The 21248-nt window shown below is 42.2% G+C and overlaps 1 protein-coding gene across 2 annotated transcripts; it reads left to right on the top strand.

Moving 5' to 3' along the window:
- The first annotated feature begins 3517 nt into the window (after positions 1-3517).
- On the top strand, positions 3518-21248 carry BRI3BP (BRI3 binding protein). Of its 2 annotated transcripts, none has more exons than XM_083416377.1 (3): positions 3518-3852; positions 10896-10998; positions 15812-21248. In XM_083416377.1, the coding sequence occupies exons 1-3, from the start codon at positions 3649-3651 to the stop codon at positions 16228-16230; spliced, it is 726 nt and encodes a 241-aa protein (XP_083272503.1). In that variant the 5' UTR covers positions 3518-3648; the 3' UTR covers positions 16231-21248. The 2 variants fall into 2 exon arrangements, with proteins under 2 accessions (XP_083272503.1, XP_083272504.1); XM_083416378.1 differs by lacking the exon at positions 3518-3852 and adding an exon at positions 9278-10021.

Raw genomic sequence — 21248 nt, 5'->3', positions numbered from 1 at the left:
CATATTTATGGTATGACAAAGTTAAAATGCACAGAATGTTTAAAAATCACATTGTCAGGAAAGCGTTGTTTAATGTTTGGACTAGGTACAAAGATTTGCTCGAAAATAAAACCCCAAGGTGGTTGTCACCAATGGAAGCAAAAGCTCTAAAAAAACTCAATATGGAGGCCAACTGGCCAAAATATTGGGAGATTTTGGAGCAAGAGGGAGATAAATTAAAATTGCAGAGTTTTGAGAAATTAAAAAGTAAAGTCCGTGACTGGCTTCATTATCATCAGATAATGGAGGCATTTAAATTGGATAGGAAAATTGGTTTCCAGGTGGAAAAATCAAAATTAGAAACAGAACTGCTAGAACCCAAAACTAAGATTCTGTCAAGAATGTATAACTTGCTGTTGAAATGGAATACACAGGATGAGACAGTGAAATCTGCAATGATTAAATGGGCACAAGACGTTGGTCATAATATAATGCTGGCTGACTGGGAACGGTTATGGACCACTGGTATGAAATTCATGGCATGTAATGCCTTAAGAGAGAATATTATGAAAATGATATACAGATGGTACATGACACCAGTCAGGTTAGCAAAAATCTATCATTTGCCCGATAATAAATGTTGGAAATGTAAAGAAACTGAAGGTACATTCTTTCACCTTTGGTGGACGTGCCCAAGGATTAAGACCTTCTGGGAGATGATCTATAATGAAATGAAAAAAGTGTTTAAATACACCTTCCCGAAGAAACCAGAGGCCTTTCTCCTGGGCATGGTCGGCCAACAGGTGCAAAAGAAAGACAGGACCTTTTTTATGTATGCCACAATAGCAGCAAGAATACTCATTGCACAGTATTGGAAGACACAAGAGTTACCCACTTTGGAAGAATGGCAGATGAAAGTAATGGACTATATGGAACTGGTTGAAATGACCGGCAGAATCAGAGACCAGGGAGAAGAGACGGTAAAAGAAGATTGGAAGAAATTTAAAGATTATCTACAGAAATATTATAAGATCAATGAATGTTAGAATGACATCAGATTGAATGTAAAAGGTTATTAGTAAAAAGTTTAAAAATTAGAAGATTTAATATTTTAAGATATAAGAAGATCAAGCTATATTAAGATATTAAAATTAAGACAAAAATTAACCAAGACAAAGGGAAGGGATTTGCTGATTAAATATATGATTTGGAATACAGGGAAGGGAGGTGTGGGGAAGTCGGAGAAATAAGTAAATGCAAGGAATATTATGAAGATAAAATTGTTTTTATTTTTGTTTCTTTTTTTGGATACGTTTGCTGTTTTGTGTTTGTGTAATTTTGTATTCTTTCTGCCTTTTCTTTTTTCTGTTTTTTTGTCATTTTTCTCTTTGTTGCTTCATTTTGTGTGTGTAAAACCTAATAAAATATTTATAAAGAAAAAAAAAAGATTTGAGGGGGTGTTTGAAATATTCCACTGTTTGAAAATATCAATACTGTAGCAGAAAACCTGTTCCTGAACATCTACTTCTGAGCAGAGGTGCATAGGATTATACTCTTAAATTGCAATCCTTTACTCACCTAGGAATAAATAGCACTGAAGCCTTTTCACTTACCTACCAGCAGCTATTTTGGTAATTTTATTGATATCTTATATTCTGTTATGTTCCACACACTTATTGGTTTCTTTATGGACTTGTTTTGTTTGATATGATCAATGTTATTACAGGAAAACTCAATAAAACATTTGAATTAAAAAAGCTATAACTGAAGTATAATTCTGACCTTTGAGCAGACATGTTTAGAATTGCACTGCTAAGATGAAATCCTGCATGTACTTACCTAAGAGTAAGCCCTGATTAAATCAGTGAGGCTGACTTCTGAGTCATGTAAGATTGCATGGATTGGCTGCAGTCCTATACTCTTTTATATGGGAATGTGTGTCAATTAAGACAGTGAGGCTTACTTTTGAGTAGACATACAAAGAATTGCACTGAAATCCTGTACTCACTTGCTTGGGAATAAACCCTGAATATTTATTCAGGTTTATTTCTGATAACATCTACTGTATTCACTTATCTGAAAATAAGTGCCATTATTCTGAGATAGGTATAAGTATAGGTTTTGTATTTAGGAAGGGCTGGAACAGGCATCCAACCTTTGGCCCTCCAGATGTTTTGGACTACAATTCCCATCATCCCTGACCACTGGTCCTGTTAGCTAGGGATCATGGGAGTTGTAGGCCAAAACATCTGGAGGGCTGAAGGTTGGAGATGCCTGGGCTGGAAGCTCAGTGATGGAGTATCTGCTTTGCCTGCAGAAGGTCCCAGGTTCTGTCCTCCTGGCATCTCCAGGTAGGACTGGGAATGTCCCCTGAGGTTGGGTGGCCATCTGTCATTGGGAGGGAGTTGGGCTAGATGACCCTGAGGGTCCCTTCCAACTCTACAACTCTACGATCCTAAACACTGGAGAGCTTCTGCCTTTCAGTGCTGACAATACTCAGCTAGGTGGACCAAGAATCTGACTCTGTATGAGCAGCTTCCTATGTTCCCAGGACTGCAGCATATCAATAAGACCCTGTGCTCATTTACCTGAGAATATTTGGGTTACTTCTGCTAGGCATGCACAGGACTGCATGTTAGGCTGAAATTGTAAGGCCCATTGAAGTCAATATGCAGGGCCAGTGCTATCATGAGGCCTGCTAGGCAGCAGCTTACAGCTCAAGACCTCAGAGGGCCGCCGTACTGATCTTTGAGGGACACAGCTTTATACAGAATAGTTTTTATTATGTCTTATAAATAACTTGCAAATTTCAGCACTTGACCTGAAGGAATTAGTAACAAAATTAGTAAAGGAAAAGGCACGCACAGTGAGATTCCCATGAACCTGAAATCGAAACTTTGAAGAGACTTAAATTTTAACATCACAATTCACAACATTATTCAAAATGATTTGTGTGCCAAAAACATGTTACTGTATTTTGTATTTGAAGAAGATAATCAAAGATTGTTGTGTTACATATTATTGAAATTTAAAATAAACTTAGCAGTTTTAACCTTTGCACTTTTCGTTTTTTTTACAAGGCATCCGTTTTTGAAAACTGGAGTTGTTGTTGTTATTATTTTGGTGGGGTGCAAGTAGGTAGCCTTGCCTAGGGTGCAAAATAGCCTGGCCCCACCAGCACTGCCCACAATTCCCTTTGTAGTAGTTAGTTCCCAGGGAGCAAGCCCCACAGAAGATAGACTCCTAGAATGGTAGAGTTGGAAGCGCACCCAAAGGGCATCTAGTCCACCCCCTGCAATGTAAGCTGGGGAACCCCGGGCTGGTGGCCACCCACATGACACATTCAAACAACCACCACCAGGTGTTTTGATGTGAAATGAACCGTAAAAAACGAGCCTTGTGAAGTAATCCAAGGCCGGTCGGGATCTGAAGGGCAAGGCCGGCTGGACTCCAGGTCCGCTCCGCTCTGAGGGAGGAAGCCGAGGCGACGAGAAGGCGGCCGCCATGAGGGGGCGCTGCCCCGCCGGGAAGGAAGGCGGGCGGGCGGGCCGCGAGGCGGGGGGAGCGCGGCTCTGAACGGCCTCGGCCGCCCTCACGCTCGCCTCGCCGGCGCTCGCCGCTACGAGTAGGCCGCGGCTGGTGGCCGGCGGCGGCGGCGCGCGCGAGAAGATGGCGGCGCGAGGCGGGCGGCGGGCGCGGCTGCTGCTGCTGCTCCTTTTCTCGCTGTGGCTCCTCTTGCTGGCGGCGCCCGGGGCCCGGTCGGCGCGGGGCCGCGGGGCCGACAAGCAGAACAGCCTCCGGAGGGCCGCCAGCGGCGTCTACCAGGGCGTGAGCGGCCTCTTCGGCGAGGAGAACGTGCGCGCCCTGCAGAAGGTGAGGCGCCGGGGAGGCCGCCGCGACGCCTGGCCCGGCCTGGCGAGGGCCGCCCCGTCGCTCCCGGGGACGCGGATTCCGGTTTAATTTCAGTGGATAAAAAGGGGCAGGTGCCTTGCGATGGGGGGCGCGGGGAGCGAGAGGGGCAGGCGGTGACCCGGAGAGGCAACATCCGTGCCCTCTGGGTTTCTGTCAGGAAGGATAGTGGCAAGATAATAATAATACTGTAACGGGAAACCCCCAACTTTATAGCGGCTGCAAAGATTCTACTTGAGGTGGAGGGAATGTCTGAATGGGTTGGGGAAATTTGGTCCACAGCAACCACAGTTAAGCGGACTCCTTTGCAAAAGAATACATAGGAAAACAGCCTGACGAACAGTATAGAAAGAAGACGTGTAAACCGGGCTGGGGGAGAAGCGGGTGCTCGTGTGTCTTCGCGCGCAAGGAATTCAGTGGCGAATGCTGCTTTTAGCTTTTCTGTCACAGTATTTGTTTATTATCTTCGTCTTTGGTTCGTTTTTGTAGGCTAATAAAATGCAGTTTTGTTTAAAATGGTAGCAGTAGCGATGGGTAGGGGTCATTATTGGAGTTGGAGCTTGTCCTTGGCAGAATATAGTAAAATAGGACTGAGGAATAGGAGTAAGGAATAAGAATGCCTTTATGATACCATCACTGATAAAATAATTGACTAATAGCAATGGGAATAAGGAATAATGAAAGAAGAAAGGACCAGGAATGTTTTTCGACCTTGTTGTTTTCACAAAATAATAATTGGAGTAGGCAATAGGAATGGAGTTATGGCCCTGTGGTTTTGACAAATGAATTGAACTGAAATAGTAATGGTGAGACTTAAATATTGATAAGAATAGGGCTTGGGGGGGTCCTGAAGGGGTGTAAGGTGGATTAACAGCCCAGCCCTATCTCCTATACCTGTATAGAAGAAAGCCCTGCTGAGTTCAATGGGACTTGCTCCCAGGTGAAGGGGGGACAGCACTGCAGCCTATGTATGTAGCAAAAATCATATTTTCTGTTGGACTTTGACACGGCAGCACAAATATTTGAAATTAATAATTAATGTCTTTATTATATGATTTATTAACTGCTTAACCCATTTTTTAGTTGTGTGTCCGTAAGGGGAATTTTAAGTATTTTTATTTTTATAAGTTTTGTTGCTGTCCAAAACATGTTTTGTGGGCAGCTTAGAAGAGTATAAGACATAATCCTATTTTTTACTGAGACCTCTGGCTTTGACAAACACTCAGAACTGAAATAAATAGCAGTAGTAATAATTTTATGACCTTGTGGTTTTGACAAATAAGTTAACCTGAACCAATTATGATAATGATTTTAGTAAGTGCATTTATAACAACAGTAGGCGGAAGGGGGCAAGAGATAAAAGAGGAATTGACACTGCAATCCTATACAGAGGTACCTTGGTTTTTTAACGTTTTGGAAGTCAAATGTTTCGGTTTTTGAACATTGAAAACCCAGAAGTAAATGATTCAGTTTTTGATCAAGCCTCGGAAGTTGAACAATGCTACAAGGCTGAGCGCAAGATCTGGAGACCTAGCTGTTGCCTATGGAGTCTTGGTTTTCAAACGTTTTGGAACTCAAACGGCCTTCCGGAACAGATTACATTTGAAAACTGAGGTACCACTGCAATCCTCAGAAGTAAGCCCTAAATAGCTGTGCATAGATTGCAGCCTGATAAATGATAAATAATATTTTCTTAGTGACCTCTAGCTTTTTACCTAAACGGATCTGAAATGATTTCAGCATGGTGCCTTCAATAGCTGAGCTGAAATATTTGTTGTGAAGTGCATAAGACAACTAGATGTTCTACACAATTTACTGTACTAAATAAGATCCAATGATTTTATCTGAATGACTGCAGCCCAGTCTAATAAACAAATCAATATACTGTAATGATCTCTTATAAAAGGTGGGGAGGAGATGCTGTGTGTTTCTACATTGAAAGTGGTCAGAACTCAAGAGCTGGTAAATGGTGGACCTTACAAGCCAATTTCTGCTGGGTCACCAGCTGGTTGCAGGTTTTTTTTGTTTTTTTGCAGAAGATTGTAAATTAGGCAAATTTCAATCTGATTGAGCAGAATATATTTAAACATCCATTCAATTGATGCAACTTTTCTTCACCTCTTTATATCAAGCTACACCTGTCAAAAATTCCCTCTTGCACATAATCTTCCAGTGGTTTGACCTGTGTATTGGTTGGCTGTCAAAATTCCTTTTCCTATCCAGCTCTTATGGTGCAGGCGCACTGTCCTTCCTTGCAATTCATGGGAGCGTGTTAGTGGGCTGCAGAGACCAAAGAACACATTACTCACATATTCATATTGCAGGAGCCCAGTGTTCTTTTTTTCCCTCTGCTGGAAGAGCTCCTTGGGGTTTGAGTAGTGGAAAGCAGATAAATAACAGTGCAGAAGTGGCCATTTTCCCTGGCTTTGAAACCTGGAGAGGAGGATTCAAAATGGGAAAACTGAGGAAGATTTTGGTATCCTCCCCTGCCTCATCCATTTGCCTCCTCCTAGCATCTTCTCTAGGAGAAAATATATCCCTTAGACTACAGTTATGGGTGGTTGCAGGGCCGTCTTTAGCATATGTGCCGCCGGGGTGCAAAGATCCGCCCAGCGCCCCCCAATTTAATTTAGCCCCCAAATTAACTTTTATTATGCTTATGTCAGACACCATGCTTACATAGAATCATAGAGTTGGAAGAGACCACAAGGGCCATCGAGTCTAACCCCCTGCCAAGCAGGAAACACCATCAGAGCACTCCTGACATATGGTTGTCAAGCCTCTGCTTAAAGACCTCCAAAGAAGGAGACTCCACCACACTCCTTGGCAGCAAATTCCACTGTCGAACAGCTCTTACTGTCAGGAAGTTCTTCCTAATGTTTAGGTGGAATCTTCTTTCTTGTAGTTTGGATCCATTGCTCCGTGTCCGCTTCTCTGGAGCAGCAGAAAACAACCTTTCTCCCTCCTCTATGTGACATCCTTTTATATATTTGAACATGGCTATCATATCCCCCCTTAACCTCCTCTTCTCCAGGCTAAACATGCCCAGCTCCCTTAGCCGTTCCTCATAAGGCATCGTTTCCAGGCCTTTGACCATTTTGGTTGCCCTCCTCTGGACACGTTCCAGTTTGTCAGTGTCCTTCTTGAACTGTGGTGCCCAGAACTGGACACAGTACTCCAGGTGAGGTCTGACCAGAGCAGAATACAGTGGCACTATTACTTCCCTTGATCTAGATGCTATACTCCTATTGATGCAGCCCAGAATTGCATTGGCTTTTTTAGCTGCCGCGTCACACTGTTGGCTCATGTCAAGTTTGTGGTCAACCAAGACTCCTAGATCCTTTTCACATGTACTGCTCTCAAGCCAGGTGTCACTCATCTTGTATTTGTGCCTTTCATTTTTTTTGCCCGAGTTAACTCCCTGTTTAACTCCCTGTTAAAATTTCTCCCTGTTAAAATTCATATTGTTTGTTTTTGCCCAGTTCTCCAATCTGTCAAGGTCGTTTTGAAGTGTGATCCTGTCCTCTGGGGTGTTAGCCACCCCTCCCAGTTTGGTGTCATCTGCAAATTTGATCAGGATGCCCTTGAGTCCATCATCCAAGTCGTTGATAAAGATGTTGAATAAGACCGGGCCCAAGACAGAACCCTGTGGCACCCCACTAGTCACTCTTCTCCAGGATGAAGAGGAACCATTGATGAGCACCCTTTGGGTCCGGTCAGTCAGCCAGTTACAAATCCACTGAGTGGTAGCATAGTCAAGACCGCATTTTACCAGCTTCTTTACAAGAATATCATGGGGCACCTTGTCAAATGCCTTGCTGAAATCAAGGTAGGCTACATCCACTGCGTTCCCTTCATCTACCAGGCTTGTAATTCTGTCAAAAAACGAGATCAAAAAACGAGATCTCTTTCTCTTGTCCACGGAAACCACAGCAGAAAGGTCATGTTTCCAAAAATGATGGAAGAAGGGAAATTAGATAGGCGGAGGGTAGTGTGTATAGGAAATATTATGAAATAAGGGATACTTTTTATCCTTTAAATGAAATTGTGCTTATTGTTACGTGAGGGAACGCACTGGTTCATTTTCCTTCAGTGCCTTTAGAAAAATGGGAAATGTGCCGCCTCCCCTTCCTATTCATCATAAGCTGATACCTGAGAGTCTCTTCATAGTGCGGGTCTTGAAAAGCAACTCACAGAATCATAGTTACAGGTAGGTAGCCCTGTTGGTCTGCCGTAGTCAAAACAAAATAAAAAAATTCCTTCCAGTAGCACCTTGAGACCAACTAAGTTTGTTATTGGTATGAGCTTTCGTGTGCATGCACTCTTCTTCAAATACCTGATATCTGATGCTCAAAAATTAAACCCAGAAAGCAAAATTTTGTTGAAGTTGTCCTACTTCTTGCTGATTCTGAAGAATTGCTTATCAGACCCACATTGTTTTATTTCTTTGCCAAGGAATTCCTGTGTATTAATCCCATGTAAGGCATTCTGCCAGTTCTTGTGGGGAACTAGCCAGACATCTCCTCTTGGGCAACTGAGTGTATACACAGAATGTTCTAACACTTCCCTGTGATTGTGCATTGCAGCGGAACATCAGAAATTGTTGGGCAGGGTGAGCTTGTTAGCCATAGCTGATAATTTCACCAAGGAGCCCCAGGATTTAAAAACCACTGCTCTGTAGCTTGCAATTTCAGGCATGTTCTATCTGAAGGCTTGTACTTTTATTATTGAGTAGGTATTGTGCAACATGGTTATATTCTGCCAGTGGCATGGTGGATAGATGTAGGGATTATGCAGCCCCTATCCACAGGACTTTGCAGTCTTCATAGACAGCAAATTGAGGTGTAATATGGAGAGCTCAGAGATTTGAAAAATGGGTAGTGTGGTAAGGATGGAGAAAGCTGAAAATGAGGAAGACAGTAAGAGAAAGACATTGTTGGAGGAGGAGGAGATGCTGTAATCCTGGGAACATAGGAAGCTGCCTCATAGCAAGTCAGATTCTTTGTCCATCTGGTGGAGCAGGACAGACTTGGGATACATGCAGTTTATAAAATGAACGTTAAAGGGCGGGATCTGTGGTAGAGCACATACTTTGCATGTGGAAAGTCTGAGATTTGGTCTCTGGGTAGGGCTGGAAACGGCCTATGTCTGAAGGCCACTGCTGATCTGTACACAATTCTCAGCTGCATGGAGATGCACAAGCGGGAAGGAGGAGCAAACAGTAGTGGAAATTACAGTTTGTTGGTTGCCATCCGTCTGTCTTTGGAGATGATGGAGGAGTGCGCTTTTAAGGGTGAGGTCAAACTGCTAGAAGGCTACAGCACCTGCTGTGGCTTTAGAGACATGTTTTGTTGCAGTTGGGGCAGATGGAGGCATGCACGACTTGACTATCTCCAAGCACTGTGGTCTGCAAGGGATTCCCACATGGTGGGGTTGATGAAGCCAGCCTTCATGTCATGTTTGCAGACATCTTTATATCACAGAGTAGAATACGGCAAATGAGCTAGGGCAGAAGAGGGCAATGGAAATTGGGTTATGAGGGAGGAGCTAAAGGCCTCTCCTAGGTTAAAAAATGTTTTTCCAGATCTGGAAAAAAGCTAGTTTGGACACCTTGTCCTTGTTGCATAGTTGTTTGTTTTTACTTGGTGAGTGGTTTTTTTTAAAAAAAAAGCAGCCTGAATTGGTACCAGCTCATCTTGCATATGTGGACCAGTCCATAATCCAGACATGGGAAGAATACTAAGCAATCTTCTGGTATAATTGGTTCATCTAACAGTAACATAGGAGCGATAGACATTGAATACTTGGTTAATTTTCACAAGGCTTTCTTCTAGCTCGTTTTCCAGGGTCATGTTTGAGCAGTAGCTAGTGTGCACAGAAGGGTTCTTTTTTTAAAAAACCACACACTCTAGGAGAGTGGTTTAAGTGAAGCATAATGTAGCCCTTCCAAGAGAAATCGTGAAGAATTGTGATGGAAGAAGAAAAATCAGAGGCAAGATTTTGTGGCATGCAGGAAGCTTACCAGCCATTGTTAGTTGTTCATTCATTTAATCTCCACCATAGGTCACAAGATACTGGAGACCTTGATGACACATATTTAATTCAGAAGAATGATGGGAGTCCATTGGGTTGGGTTGGTAATGAATAAAGCATGTTTATAATTTTATTTCACTTTCCCCCACTAATATACTTAACAGTTTTGTGCTGTTTGCCTGAAATTGCTGTCATTTGCAAAATAAAATAGTGACATGTGCATATCATTAACCTTCCTTAAAAATCTTGACAGTTGCACATTGGAATGTCAGGTATTTCTGTGAGTGTGAGAATCCCAAGAGTGCATATTTCTCAAAGTACCTGTAATGAATCGGTTGAAAGTGTTTGCTTGTTGCTGTTGTTTTTTTTTGGAATTGTTTCAATTTATAGACTAGAAAAAGCAAATATTTAAAGCCTAATCTTAGCTTTGCTTCAGTCCATTGTAATCTACAGATTTCAGCATGCCTAAGTCATGTATAGCATAAAGCTGTTAATGTGCAAAATATTGATCAGTTATCGTCTCCCAACCCTGTGAAGTATCTCACTTCTGGGTTCCTGTCTCAGTGGCACATGCTAGCTTGCATCAGGTCCTAGGTTCTGTCTAGAGCATCTCCATTTAAAAAAGATCTCAGGTAGCAGGACCAGCTAAGATTTACTTGCCCAAGATTTGGGAAAGCAGCTGCCAGTCAGGGAACACTACTTTTGGACTAGTTTGATCAACAGTTTATGTAAAACAACTTCTGGGTTCAGCCCCAGAACTTATTTTCAGAACTTGGGTCCAAACCTAGAATAAGTGTGCCTCTGATCAAGTGCAGAGAACACTTCTCCTACCACTTTCAAATACCATGCCTGCCTTTGCATCTGTACATTTGATTTAAGGTTAAGAACTGTATGTAAGAGCTGGGGTGATAAATTCTTCAAGTATTGTAAGTGGAATAAAACTTCTAAGGTTTGTCTCTGCTCTGTTTTTCCAGTTTTTCTCCAAACTGACAGAGCGATTTGTATATGGTGTGGATGTTCTAGTAGATACATTTTGGAGAATATGGACTGATCTTCTGGATGTCCTTGGGATTGATGGTACGTTTGAAATGCAGAGTTGGTTTTCCTTCATCAGTGCTACTGTTTAATAAACTCATAGGTTCTGGAACAACTTTAAGGTAGGTTGTCTAAATATGAAGTAGTTTTGAAGCAAAATGGTATGTACAGTTCCTTAATTTGATGGAAGAAACATAAATAGTTTGATTCTCAGCAGTGGTAAGTATGGGCACCAACATGTTAAAGTTGACCTCCTGGGGTGGGTGAAGGTAGGGATCTGGTCTGCCAGGTGGAAAGGTTCCCTTCCCCTCACTCAGGCATTAACCAGGATGGTTGAAGGTCAAAAGAGCCGAGGGTCAACCTTCACATCTCCTTAGATCCTGTCCACACCACACCATCACGCTGCGCTTGATGAAAAGCATCCATAAGATATCTTGTTTGCCACCTTGATCTTCTTTGGGGGGGAAGGCTGGGATAATAAATAAATAAAAGGGCAAGCAGAAACCAAGGTCATCTCTTAAGATATCTAATTTCATCCCCTGAAGGCATATGACAGATAAAAGTCATTGATGGTATGGGTGGAAAGTGGGCTTGTGGCTTAGGTTGCAATACTTACCATATTTTTTGCTCTATAAGACTCACTTTTTCCCTCCTAAAAAGTAAGGGGGAATGTGTGTGCGTCTTATGGAGCGAATGCAGGCTGCGCAGTTATCCCAGAATCCAGAACAGCAAGAGGGATCACTGCTTTTGTTGCGCAGCGATCCCTCTTGTTCTAGCTTCTGAGATTCAGGATATTTTTTTTCTTGTTCTCCTCCAAAAACGAGGTGCGTCTTGTGGTCTGGTGCGTCTTATAGAGCGAAAAATACGGTAAATGGGCCCAGTTGGATTCAAAGGGGGCTTGCTTCTAAGTAGAAATTTATAGGATTGCACTGTCAGTTATACTATGCCTAGAGATGGATTCTTGCCTAAGATGCAGGATTGAATACATTCTCTGAAAAGTTAGCATAACCCAATCGGACATTAGGCAACATCCTTTTTCCCTCTGAAAGGGGCAAAGGAAAGAAAACTGCCTTGTGGTTTATTTGCTTCTTGTAATTGCTCAAGGGAAAAGAGGAAGAAGCCCTTTAAAAACCCTTTCCCCCTTACTTGATGAAGTAAATTGATGTAGTCCCTACATAATAATTATTGTGATAAAAGTCATTAAGATATATTTATGTTATATATAATCCCTTCTCCTAAGACAATGTGTTTTGTAGGTGCACTATGTCAAATTGCTTACTTGGAGCTATGGGGGATTTTAATAATAATGCACTGGTGTTGGGGTGGGGTAAACTTATAGAAAGTTCATCACTTCTGTCTCGGTTATTATACATTCTTCTGGGTGGACCTTTCCCAGCAAACCTTTGCCCAGAATTCAAACTTCTATCTTCCCCTGTTTCCTGAACTTTCTCCTGGGTTGGGACATTTTGCATGCTTCAGTTAGCTGGGCAGCCAGTCTTTCTGTCTAGGTAGCTTTAGTCCTAGTTTATCTGCATTTGTTGGGAAGTAGAAAGTGAGCAAAGGCTTTTACTTGTGCAATAAAACCATCCTTTGAGGCTGCCTGAAGGGTTTTGTGTCATAATTTGAGCCCCAGGGTCCCCAGTTCTTTTATTGTAATGCCTGGATTATTCCAGTTATTGTCTAAATATAATTTTCTAACTATGTACACTTCTGATAATTCTTTCTCACTTTGTCATACTGTGCAAAAAGCCACCTTGTTCCCCTGTTAATTATTGCAAGATCCAGGCAGTCGTTGCCTTTCCTGGCTTAGTGTATGTTCTTACATTTTTGAGAGCCTGGTGCCCCAGGTATTAGCTTCCAGCTTCCAATCATCATAAGTTATTTCTGGATGCTGTAACATCGTTGTCACTCCTCACACATTCATTCGTTTGAAGGGGGAAAGAGTGTTAAAAGGAGCCCTGTTCTCAGCATCAAGCATAGGCTGCTCCCATGGGCTCATGGTTTCAGCTGAAGTGGGCAGCCTCCACGTGTTGGGGAGGCTTTTCACTTCAGACCTTTCCCCAGTGCATGGACAGCATGGAGGCAAGGCTGGCAGGAACAAGGGAAAAGGGCGTGCAAATTTAGCTTTAAAGTTCCTTCACGCATGAAGAGAGAATGCCTGAACAGGGCTCACTGGAAACGCTCTTCTGGGTTTGTTGGCCTCTTCTCTGCTACATTCTTTATTTCCTATGCATTCATGCCCTTCATCCTGGTCTGCTGAGAGATCAGCTCCTGCAATATCCCTCCTCACTTTACTCTGTTCTTCTACACAGCTAACCTTCATTTACCACTTCTCATACTTGGGGTAGGAGGGGAAGGACTTCACCCTAGTCTTCCTCAGAGCATCTCCCTCCCTGCAGTCAGCCCACTCTCTTCCAAGGATGGGACAGTTGGTTCTGCCAATATTTGAAGAGGTAGAACCACTGAGACCCAATACCCAGCTCATCAACGCTTCCCACACACTCCTCCCTGGTCAGTGCTGGGGCTGCTGGAATTGGGACGTTGCCTGGCCCAGATGTCATCCATTGATCAGCAGTACTGCTGCAGCTTGTGGAAGCAGCTGCCTCAACCCATAGCATGAGCCTCTGTCATCCTGTTCCTTGGACAGTTACAGTTGCTCCATTCAGTTGTAGCTCCATTCATAGTCCACAGCTGAACCAGGGACCACACAGCATTCCCCAAGCTCTCTCGGGTTTTATCTGTGAAGTTTTAGTAGCAACAGTAGTAGTAATTTTCATCAGAAAAAATATAAAGTGGTTTGCAAAGAAAAATATGTAAAATAATAAACATTAAATGGAAAACATCAAAATCTATAAATAGTGCAAACTATAAAATGTCAAATTCCATAACAGAATTTCCACTCATTTAACACACTTTTTCAAGAACTCACTGAGATTGGTAAAGAAAAAGTGTTTTATATGTGATATAACGCTGTGACACCAGATGGCGCTGTGGAGTCCAGTCTTTCCCTACCAGATTTCCCTGTATGAGTTTACCACAAGTTTAACTGAACTGCTTCTTTGAAGTGTCTAGATCTAGCCTAGCAGTCACTATCCACATCTACTAACACACCTGTACATCAATCAATCTGAAAACAGCCACCTACACTCCTTAACAGTTACAGATCTAATTATCCCCTGAATGCATATACAAAGACTGCCTAACTCTAGAACTACACAACCTGTACATATCGGTACAAAACATAAATGACAGTCCTTATCTGGTATAGGTGTTAGAAACAAGATACAGATGTTGTGGGGTGGGGTGGGGATCACATAGTTAAAATATGTAGCTGGGATAGAAGCCTTAGTTCAATCATGTGCATATCCATTCAGAAGCAAGTCCCATTAAGTGGAGCTTTCTCTCAAGTAAATGTACACAGCAGCCTAAATAAGCTTCCTTATAAGAATGTTATTTTATCTGACTTCCTCCTTCAGGAACTATGGGCCAGTAGTTACAACTACCCATGTAACAACAACTCCCCGTCAATAATAGTGTACAAGTAAGCGACTTGAATAGGACTTTATGGGAGGGATTCAGTTGTGCTATGGCAGTCATTCCATCAGAACAAGCTTTTCAGCTTGCCAGGTGGAACAATTTCCCCTCCTCCCCACACACTGTTCTGGGGGTTCCCCTGACCCCCACCTCAAGCTAAGTGCAGGCAGGGGGAAAGTCCATTTGTGCTGGCTTCCACTAGTGGGACCCATTACTTTAATCCCATCCTGTGTAAATGCAAATATTACACAAGAAATTCTCTTGGGGGGGGGGAGTGCAGAGTGCTGCTTGTAACTAAAGCCAGCTGTAAATGCATCTCCTTAAGAGTTTGATTATGCCATCCCATGACAGGGTTGGAGGAAGGGCATTTTATGTTTGCCCTGTTGAAAATTAGGAATTTTAGTTTCCTGGATTGCTTCAGTGGAAGGAGAGTACCACCAGGGAAGTGGGAACAGGTTGTACCTCAGTAGTAGAGAACATTCTTTGCATGCTGAAGGTCCCAGATTCAATCCCTGGTATCTCCAGGCAGAGATGGGAAATACTTCTCAGGCATTGTAGGCAGTAGTGATCTAGATCAGGCATCCCCAACCTGCGGCCCTGCAGAAGTTTTGGCCTACAACTCCCATGATCCCTTACCACTGGTCCTGTTAGCTAGGGATCATGGGAATTGTAGTCCACAACATTTGGAGGGCTGAAGGTTTGGGATGCCTGATCTAGATGAACCAATAGTCTGACTTGATGTAAGGTCCCTTAAGATCCATCTCTTCTCCCTCTCTGATCTCCATTCCAAGAGGTCTTGGCCAGAATACCTCTTTGCTCCCCTTCAAATCCTTCCTCAAACCTATTTTTCTTGTGAACTCTTTGGTTTTAATCCTATAGTCCTTTCCCTTCACTGCAAAAAAACAAAAAACCCAGCATTTTCTTATCTTTATCCTTGCTTTTCTCCCTCCTCCACTCGCTCATGTAGTCTCCCTCAGTATCAAAAATTAGAGGGAAAGCTCCTTGCGACAGAAATCTGTCTTTTTCTTTTCCTCTTTTTTAAATTTGTTTCCTGCAAAGTTTTGGTGTATATAAATAATAATTTCTTTTGTCTCGTTGCTAAGCATTACAGGAGGTGAGGCAGTGTATTATTCTCCTGCCGCCATCTTTAGAAACTACTGTATATGTTCAACTCTTTCATTCTTCTGCTGAAATAGTTTCCTGCTTTTAAAGCATCATTTAGGAGTTTTCTCCTTATGCTTTTAATTATGGTATTATTCATAGCTATATCTACAAAGGTAGTGATTATATCAAATAAAGCTTTCTCTGTTTGAATTTTCAGGTTCCAACTTGACCCATTATTTCAGCCCTGGGTCCCTCGCCAACAACCCCACCCGTGCTCTTTTGCTGATTGGCGCCATCTTGCTTGCTTATTGGTTTGTCTCTCTCCTCCTTGGGTTCTTCTTCTATCTCTTACATGTGCTGTGTGGCCGCTTCTTCTGGATCGTGAGGGTCGCCCTCTTTGCACTTTCTTGTGTGTACATCCTTCAGAAGTATGAAGGTGAGCCAGAACATGCTGTCCTTCCGCTGTGCTTTGTAGTTGCTGTCTATTTCATGACCGGACCTGTTGGCTTCTATTGGAGGAGGAACAGCCACAGCACCCTTGAGGAGAAGATTGACCATCTTGACAGCCAGATCCGACTCCTGAACATACGTCTTTCTAGGGTGATCGAAAACATGGATAGAGGAGGTGACCAATGAAACATGGTTTATCTCACTTTCAACACCAGCTCTCTAGGAAATCACCAAGCACTGTCTCTAGTTCATGAAAAGTTAGCGAAGCAACAAGCCAACATGGATAAAACAATGTGCAACATTAAGCCGTTAAATGTTAACATTAGTTTATCTAGACAATATACTGAAAGAAAAAAATGCACTTGTAAGATAAGATTCTTTAGCTGTATATCCAGAGATTTTCCTCCATGAGTAGAATTTTATCCGCTTACTTTTTTCCAAGCATTTAGAACATATTTTGTAAAAGGTTTTTATAAAGGCATATTGAGTAGTCTATTTAAAATTAATTAAAAATTAAAATGAGGTTTATGCAGATTTGACATTTTGAAGAGAGAAAGCTTAAAGAATTCTATCAAATGCTTTTGTTATGAAAAATGTGGGGGTCAGCTTCTCATTTTTATAATTTAATCCCCCCCTCCCGCTCTCACCAATGACTTACTTTCATTACCTCAAGTTGCCTTTTTATATGATTACAGCGGAAGGAATTTCTTCTAATTAGAACAGAAGATCACACACCACGGGTCTTAGTGGCAAGGGAGGAGGGCATCTGTGGGACACAAAGTGCTCTTTAAAGAAGAACTTGTGGGGTTTTCTGTGTTTTTCCCTTAGCTGGCCAAATTGAAGGTGGGAAGATTGGGAACCTGTGGTCTTCCAGACTTTGGTGGGCCATTGACCATGATAGTTGAGTCTGGTAGATATTAGAGTCCAGTAACATCAGCAGGGCCACAGGTTCCCTATCCCTGCTGTAAGAGTTTCTCCCATGGACTTCAGCAGAGAGAGCAGTTCACGCAGAAGGCTGCATTCTTGCTCCTTTGTAGTGAATGCAGTGAATCCACCCACGCAGGATCTCCATTAGCAATGTGTAAAGGTGCACACCTCCAGAACCTCTTGCAAAAGCCCTCTTGCCACAAATACAATGGGAATTAAAAGCATTCCTAATACTCCTACCCAGTGGTTTTTTTGAGGTGGTATGTGCTGGTACAGCATACCACGATCTCTGTTTCCCAGCCACCATCTTGCCACTGCTGCCGCTAGCCCACCCCCACCCCCACTTGTTTGCTCGCTCACTCGCTCCCCGCACCTGCCTGGCTTTGGGAAGGAGGGAGCAGGACACCAGGATCCTGACAGAGCCTTGTGACTTGTGCCTCATTCCCAAGCTGGGCAAGCGCTTCCTGGGCTTGGGGAATGAGACACGAGGTTCTGTCAGCATCCTGGTGCCCTACTATCTTCTTCCAAAAGCCAGATGGTCGGGCTTTAAAAAGGAAACTGGAGGGCTTTTGGACCCTGTCAGAGCCTCCTGCCTCTGTCCCAAAGCCAGGCAAGGGCTTCCTGGGCTTGGGGGAATGAGGCACAAGGTTCTGCCAGGATCCTGGAGCCCTGCTGCTTCCTTCCCTTAGCCCACTTGACTATCCTTCCTCCAGCTATTTCTAGGCAGTGAGTACCAGCACCTTATATTCTAGGGGGGAAAGCACTGCTCCTACCTAATCCCCACCTATTTTAATGCCACTTAAGCTGGAAATAACTAACAACAAAAAACAGCTTTAGTTAAATAAAAGTGACTGGAAATGAAGGCATTGTGCACAGTGGTGGCAGTGCAGAGTTGGCCTTTGCGATAAAATATTCTCCAAGCAGAAGGAATGTTAAAGAGAAATTATGCACCACTGTCTTTAAAAGGGGGGTGGGGGATCACGTCAGGACCCTCTACATCAGGCTTTCTCAAACTCGGCCCTCCAGATGTTACTGGCCTACAACTCCCATGATCCGTAGCTAGCAGGACCAGTAGTGGTCAAGGATGATGGGAATTGTAGTCTCAAAGCATCTGGAGGGCCGAGTTTGAGGAAGCCTGCTCTACGTGGTTTCTTTATTTGTTGGGGGAGCAGTGTATAAAATGATATTGCAAAGACATTGGCTGCTGAAATCTTTCTCAGGACCATTAAGTGGCAATAAATTAAATAAAATAATAACACTTTCAGGAAGATCTGGTGCTTTTTTCACTTGAAATCTGCTTCTACACAGTGGGTCTCTGATGAGGATGCTTGCATTCAGATTGCTAAGATCATAACCAAGGGATCAGCAATAGTTTGTCCAAATAATGATATGGGGTTTGTGCTGTGAAACATGCCTATGAAATAGTGATGCGGCAGTCAAGTGCTCTACAAAAAAAGTGACCTTCTGTTGCCTCAGAACCAAGTTCTATCCACTGATCCTTAGCATTTTTTTTTAAAATAGTGTTTTTAAATAGCATGCTAGACAAAAAGCAGGAAAGCTTGGAAAGTGCTTTGCCAAATCCTGCCTACATGTGTCCATTTATAGAATGCATATAGAACTGAGTAGGATTTGGCTAAGCTACCCTATTGCTTTAGCTGGATAGTACCAGAGTTGCTAAAAGTTTTGTATATAAACAAACTATACATGATATATAGATATTTAAAAATCTTGCTGTTTATGTTGACACAATTATTGGCATTTCAGATTTTGAAAACCACAAAGAGCCACCAGATATCATTTTTTAAAAAAAGATTTTGCAGCTTATGCCTGTAAGTCAACTATCAATATTTGTGTCTTCCCTCCCCATCCCTTGCTGATTATTTGCTCTGGAGTAAGTGTCACAATGGAACTTGATTCTGAATAAGTATACAGAGGACTGTAGCCAGTCTCTGCAATCAAATGCTCATAACTACTGTTGGAAAAATATACCCTTGGTATAAAAACTGGATTTCTTTTTAGCTGAGAAAACCTCTATAAAACCCCTATTACCCCTATTGCTTAAAATTAGTTCACCATGGCTATAGTAAATGCAAGAAGAATGTATATATTTTTATACACAAAAACATTTCACTGTATAAGGTTATTGTTGAGAGAAATACTGATGTACATAGTTTGCACACTATGCTTGGACAGTATAAGTAAAACTGGGTGTGTGTTTTCCTAGCTTCCCCCCTTCTCCATTTATGTATGGTCTGTTTTTAAAATTAGAGAGGAGCACAAACTATTGTCCAGTGTACTTGAAAAATGTTCTGACCATTATTACAAAATGCAGCTATTACACTTTTGAAGGTAAATGTGATGTTATATTAACAGTTTTCTCAAGTTCTATAGGATACAAGCATTGTTCTTCCTGTAATTGGCTCCTTTGTTCTGTTTCTTCGTAATCTCATCCCATGGGATGAGTCAGACTTCTCTGCTTTGTGCTGCTGCTATATCTAGAGGCACTTAAGAGAAGAGAAAGCACCTATATCCTCATTTAACCAATGTATACATTGAGAGACAAGAATGCTCAAGGGGCAAGCAGCAGAGCAAGGCAGTCAGTCATTGGCAGGAATAAAATCATAGGCTTAAATACACATAATCACTTTTCAGTTATCACGAACACTCCTTTGATATTGCTGCCTACTGCGATTCCTTCAGCATGGATTTGGGTTAGAATTGCTGGGCTGCCTTGCTTATTCCTCTACAAGCTGTCTTCTTGCATTCACATCAAGAAGTTCCTCACAAAGGAGCCTATTAGGGTCAAAATTAAAAATAGCCAAAACCATATAAAGTCATAATGAGTAAGTGTAGGAGAACATTCCAGATGTCTTAACTAGGAGGCTTGCGTATGTCCTCTCTTTCCTCACCCTTGTTGCACTTCTCTGGTGTGTTAATATTCTTTTCCCTTCCATGGCTGTTAAACTACATCTGTGCTAACCATGTGGTTCTAAGGCATTCTTGGTTAGGGCCAAGGGAGACAAAGCACAGCGCCAGGGATGGGGATCTTGTTGCTTGCCAGATGTTGCTGGAGCACAACTCCCATCATCTCTGTCTGCTGGCCATTCTGGTTGAAGCTGATGGGAGCTGGAGAACAACAGAATCTAGAGGGCCACATGTGCTGCATCATGGCTAAAGCAAACAGCAGAAGGGAGAGGGCAATTCACACCCTAGAGCAAATGATGAGTGAAGGCGACACTGTGGACTTCTTGCCTATGGTTAGAAGTTTGGCCCAGTGAGACACAACACAATGAATGTGAACGTGTGTTGAGCTATTTGCACTCCCAGTGTGGAAGAAACTATTGTGTGTGTGTCCACCTTTGATTTCAGCTTGATAAATGAACTAACTTAATTTCTTGGAAGCTACTACTTGAGAGAACCTCATGCTTTACTCTACCAGTGGTTCACAAATGTAGTGGAAACATCAATCTGTGTATCAGCTGTGGTGATAAATAGAACAGAGTTGCTGTTTCCTGAATGTACTGCTTTTTAAGAAGTGATATTGGATGTTTAAGTACTGTGTACCGAAACTACTGTAGCTTAGTGGCACATTCTGCCCTCCCAAGATGTAATCTGCTTAATGTGGACAGTTCCTCTGCTTCTGCTGTAGCTTTGTTTTGATGAAGGTAAATATTTGTTTCTTTGTGACTCATGGACCATCCCAATAATCTGTATTTGGCAGCTAGTGATCTATCTTGACCTATCTATCTATTTCCCCCCCTTTTGGAGAACATGAAGTTATACTGTGTTCTGCATGTGAATTTAAACTTGGATGATTCCATTGAGCTATGATGACAATTGCCATGTTAGAAATCTTTTTCTGTTGTAAAGCAAGGGAAAAAATGTTGATTGTGACACTGTTTATCAGCACTGAATATAGTGACCTTGTATCCTGTTTGGACCTCTGATCTTAAGTATTAGGTAGTTTTAAAAAGTCTATATACCAAAATTGTGTGTTCTGGTTTTTTTTTTCTTTTTTTATGGTTTTTTTTAAATGGTCTGAAGAAAATGTGTGTATTATTTTAATTATGAGCTTTAGGGAAACACTAGGTTTTGCTCACAATAATGTTGAGTAGCCATAATGATCTCAAGTTTTTTTTTTTAAAGAAACTGCTATTCATGTCCTTATTTATTAACTGACCACCAGCTCAGTGTACTATTTAGTGGACTATTTGTAGACTGATTTCACAACTGAATTATGGTGTTGTGACCAATTAAACTTTAAATGTTTACTGTAA

This window comes from Podarcis tiliguerta (assembly GCF_965153285.1).
Source record: "Podarcis tiliguerta genome assembly, chromosome: 16".
NCBI lineage: Eukaryota > Metazoa > Chordata > Lepidosauria > Squamata > Lacertidae > Podarcis > Podarcis tiliguerta.
This window is presented reverse-complemented; position numbering and strand designations above follow the sequence as displayed.

What these genes read in the sequence shown, in the direction of transcription:
- BRI3BP (XM_083416377.1), top strand. Translation starts at nt 3,649, where the DNA reads ATGGCGGCGCGAGGCGGGCGGCGGGCGCGGCTGCTGCTGCTGCTCCTT. An exon ending in ACGTGCGCGCCCTGCAGAAG is followed by an intron (nt 3,853 to 10,895) that starts GTGAGGCGCCGG and finishes CTGTTTTTCCAG; the next exon opens with TTTTTCTCCAAACTGACAGA. An exon ending in GGATGTCCTTGGGATTGATG is followed by an intron (nt 10,999 to 15,811) that starts GTACGTTTGAAA and finishes TTGAATTTTCAG; the next exon opens with GTTCCAACTTGACCCATTAT.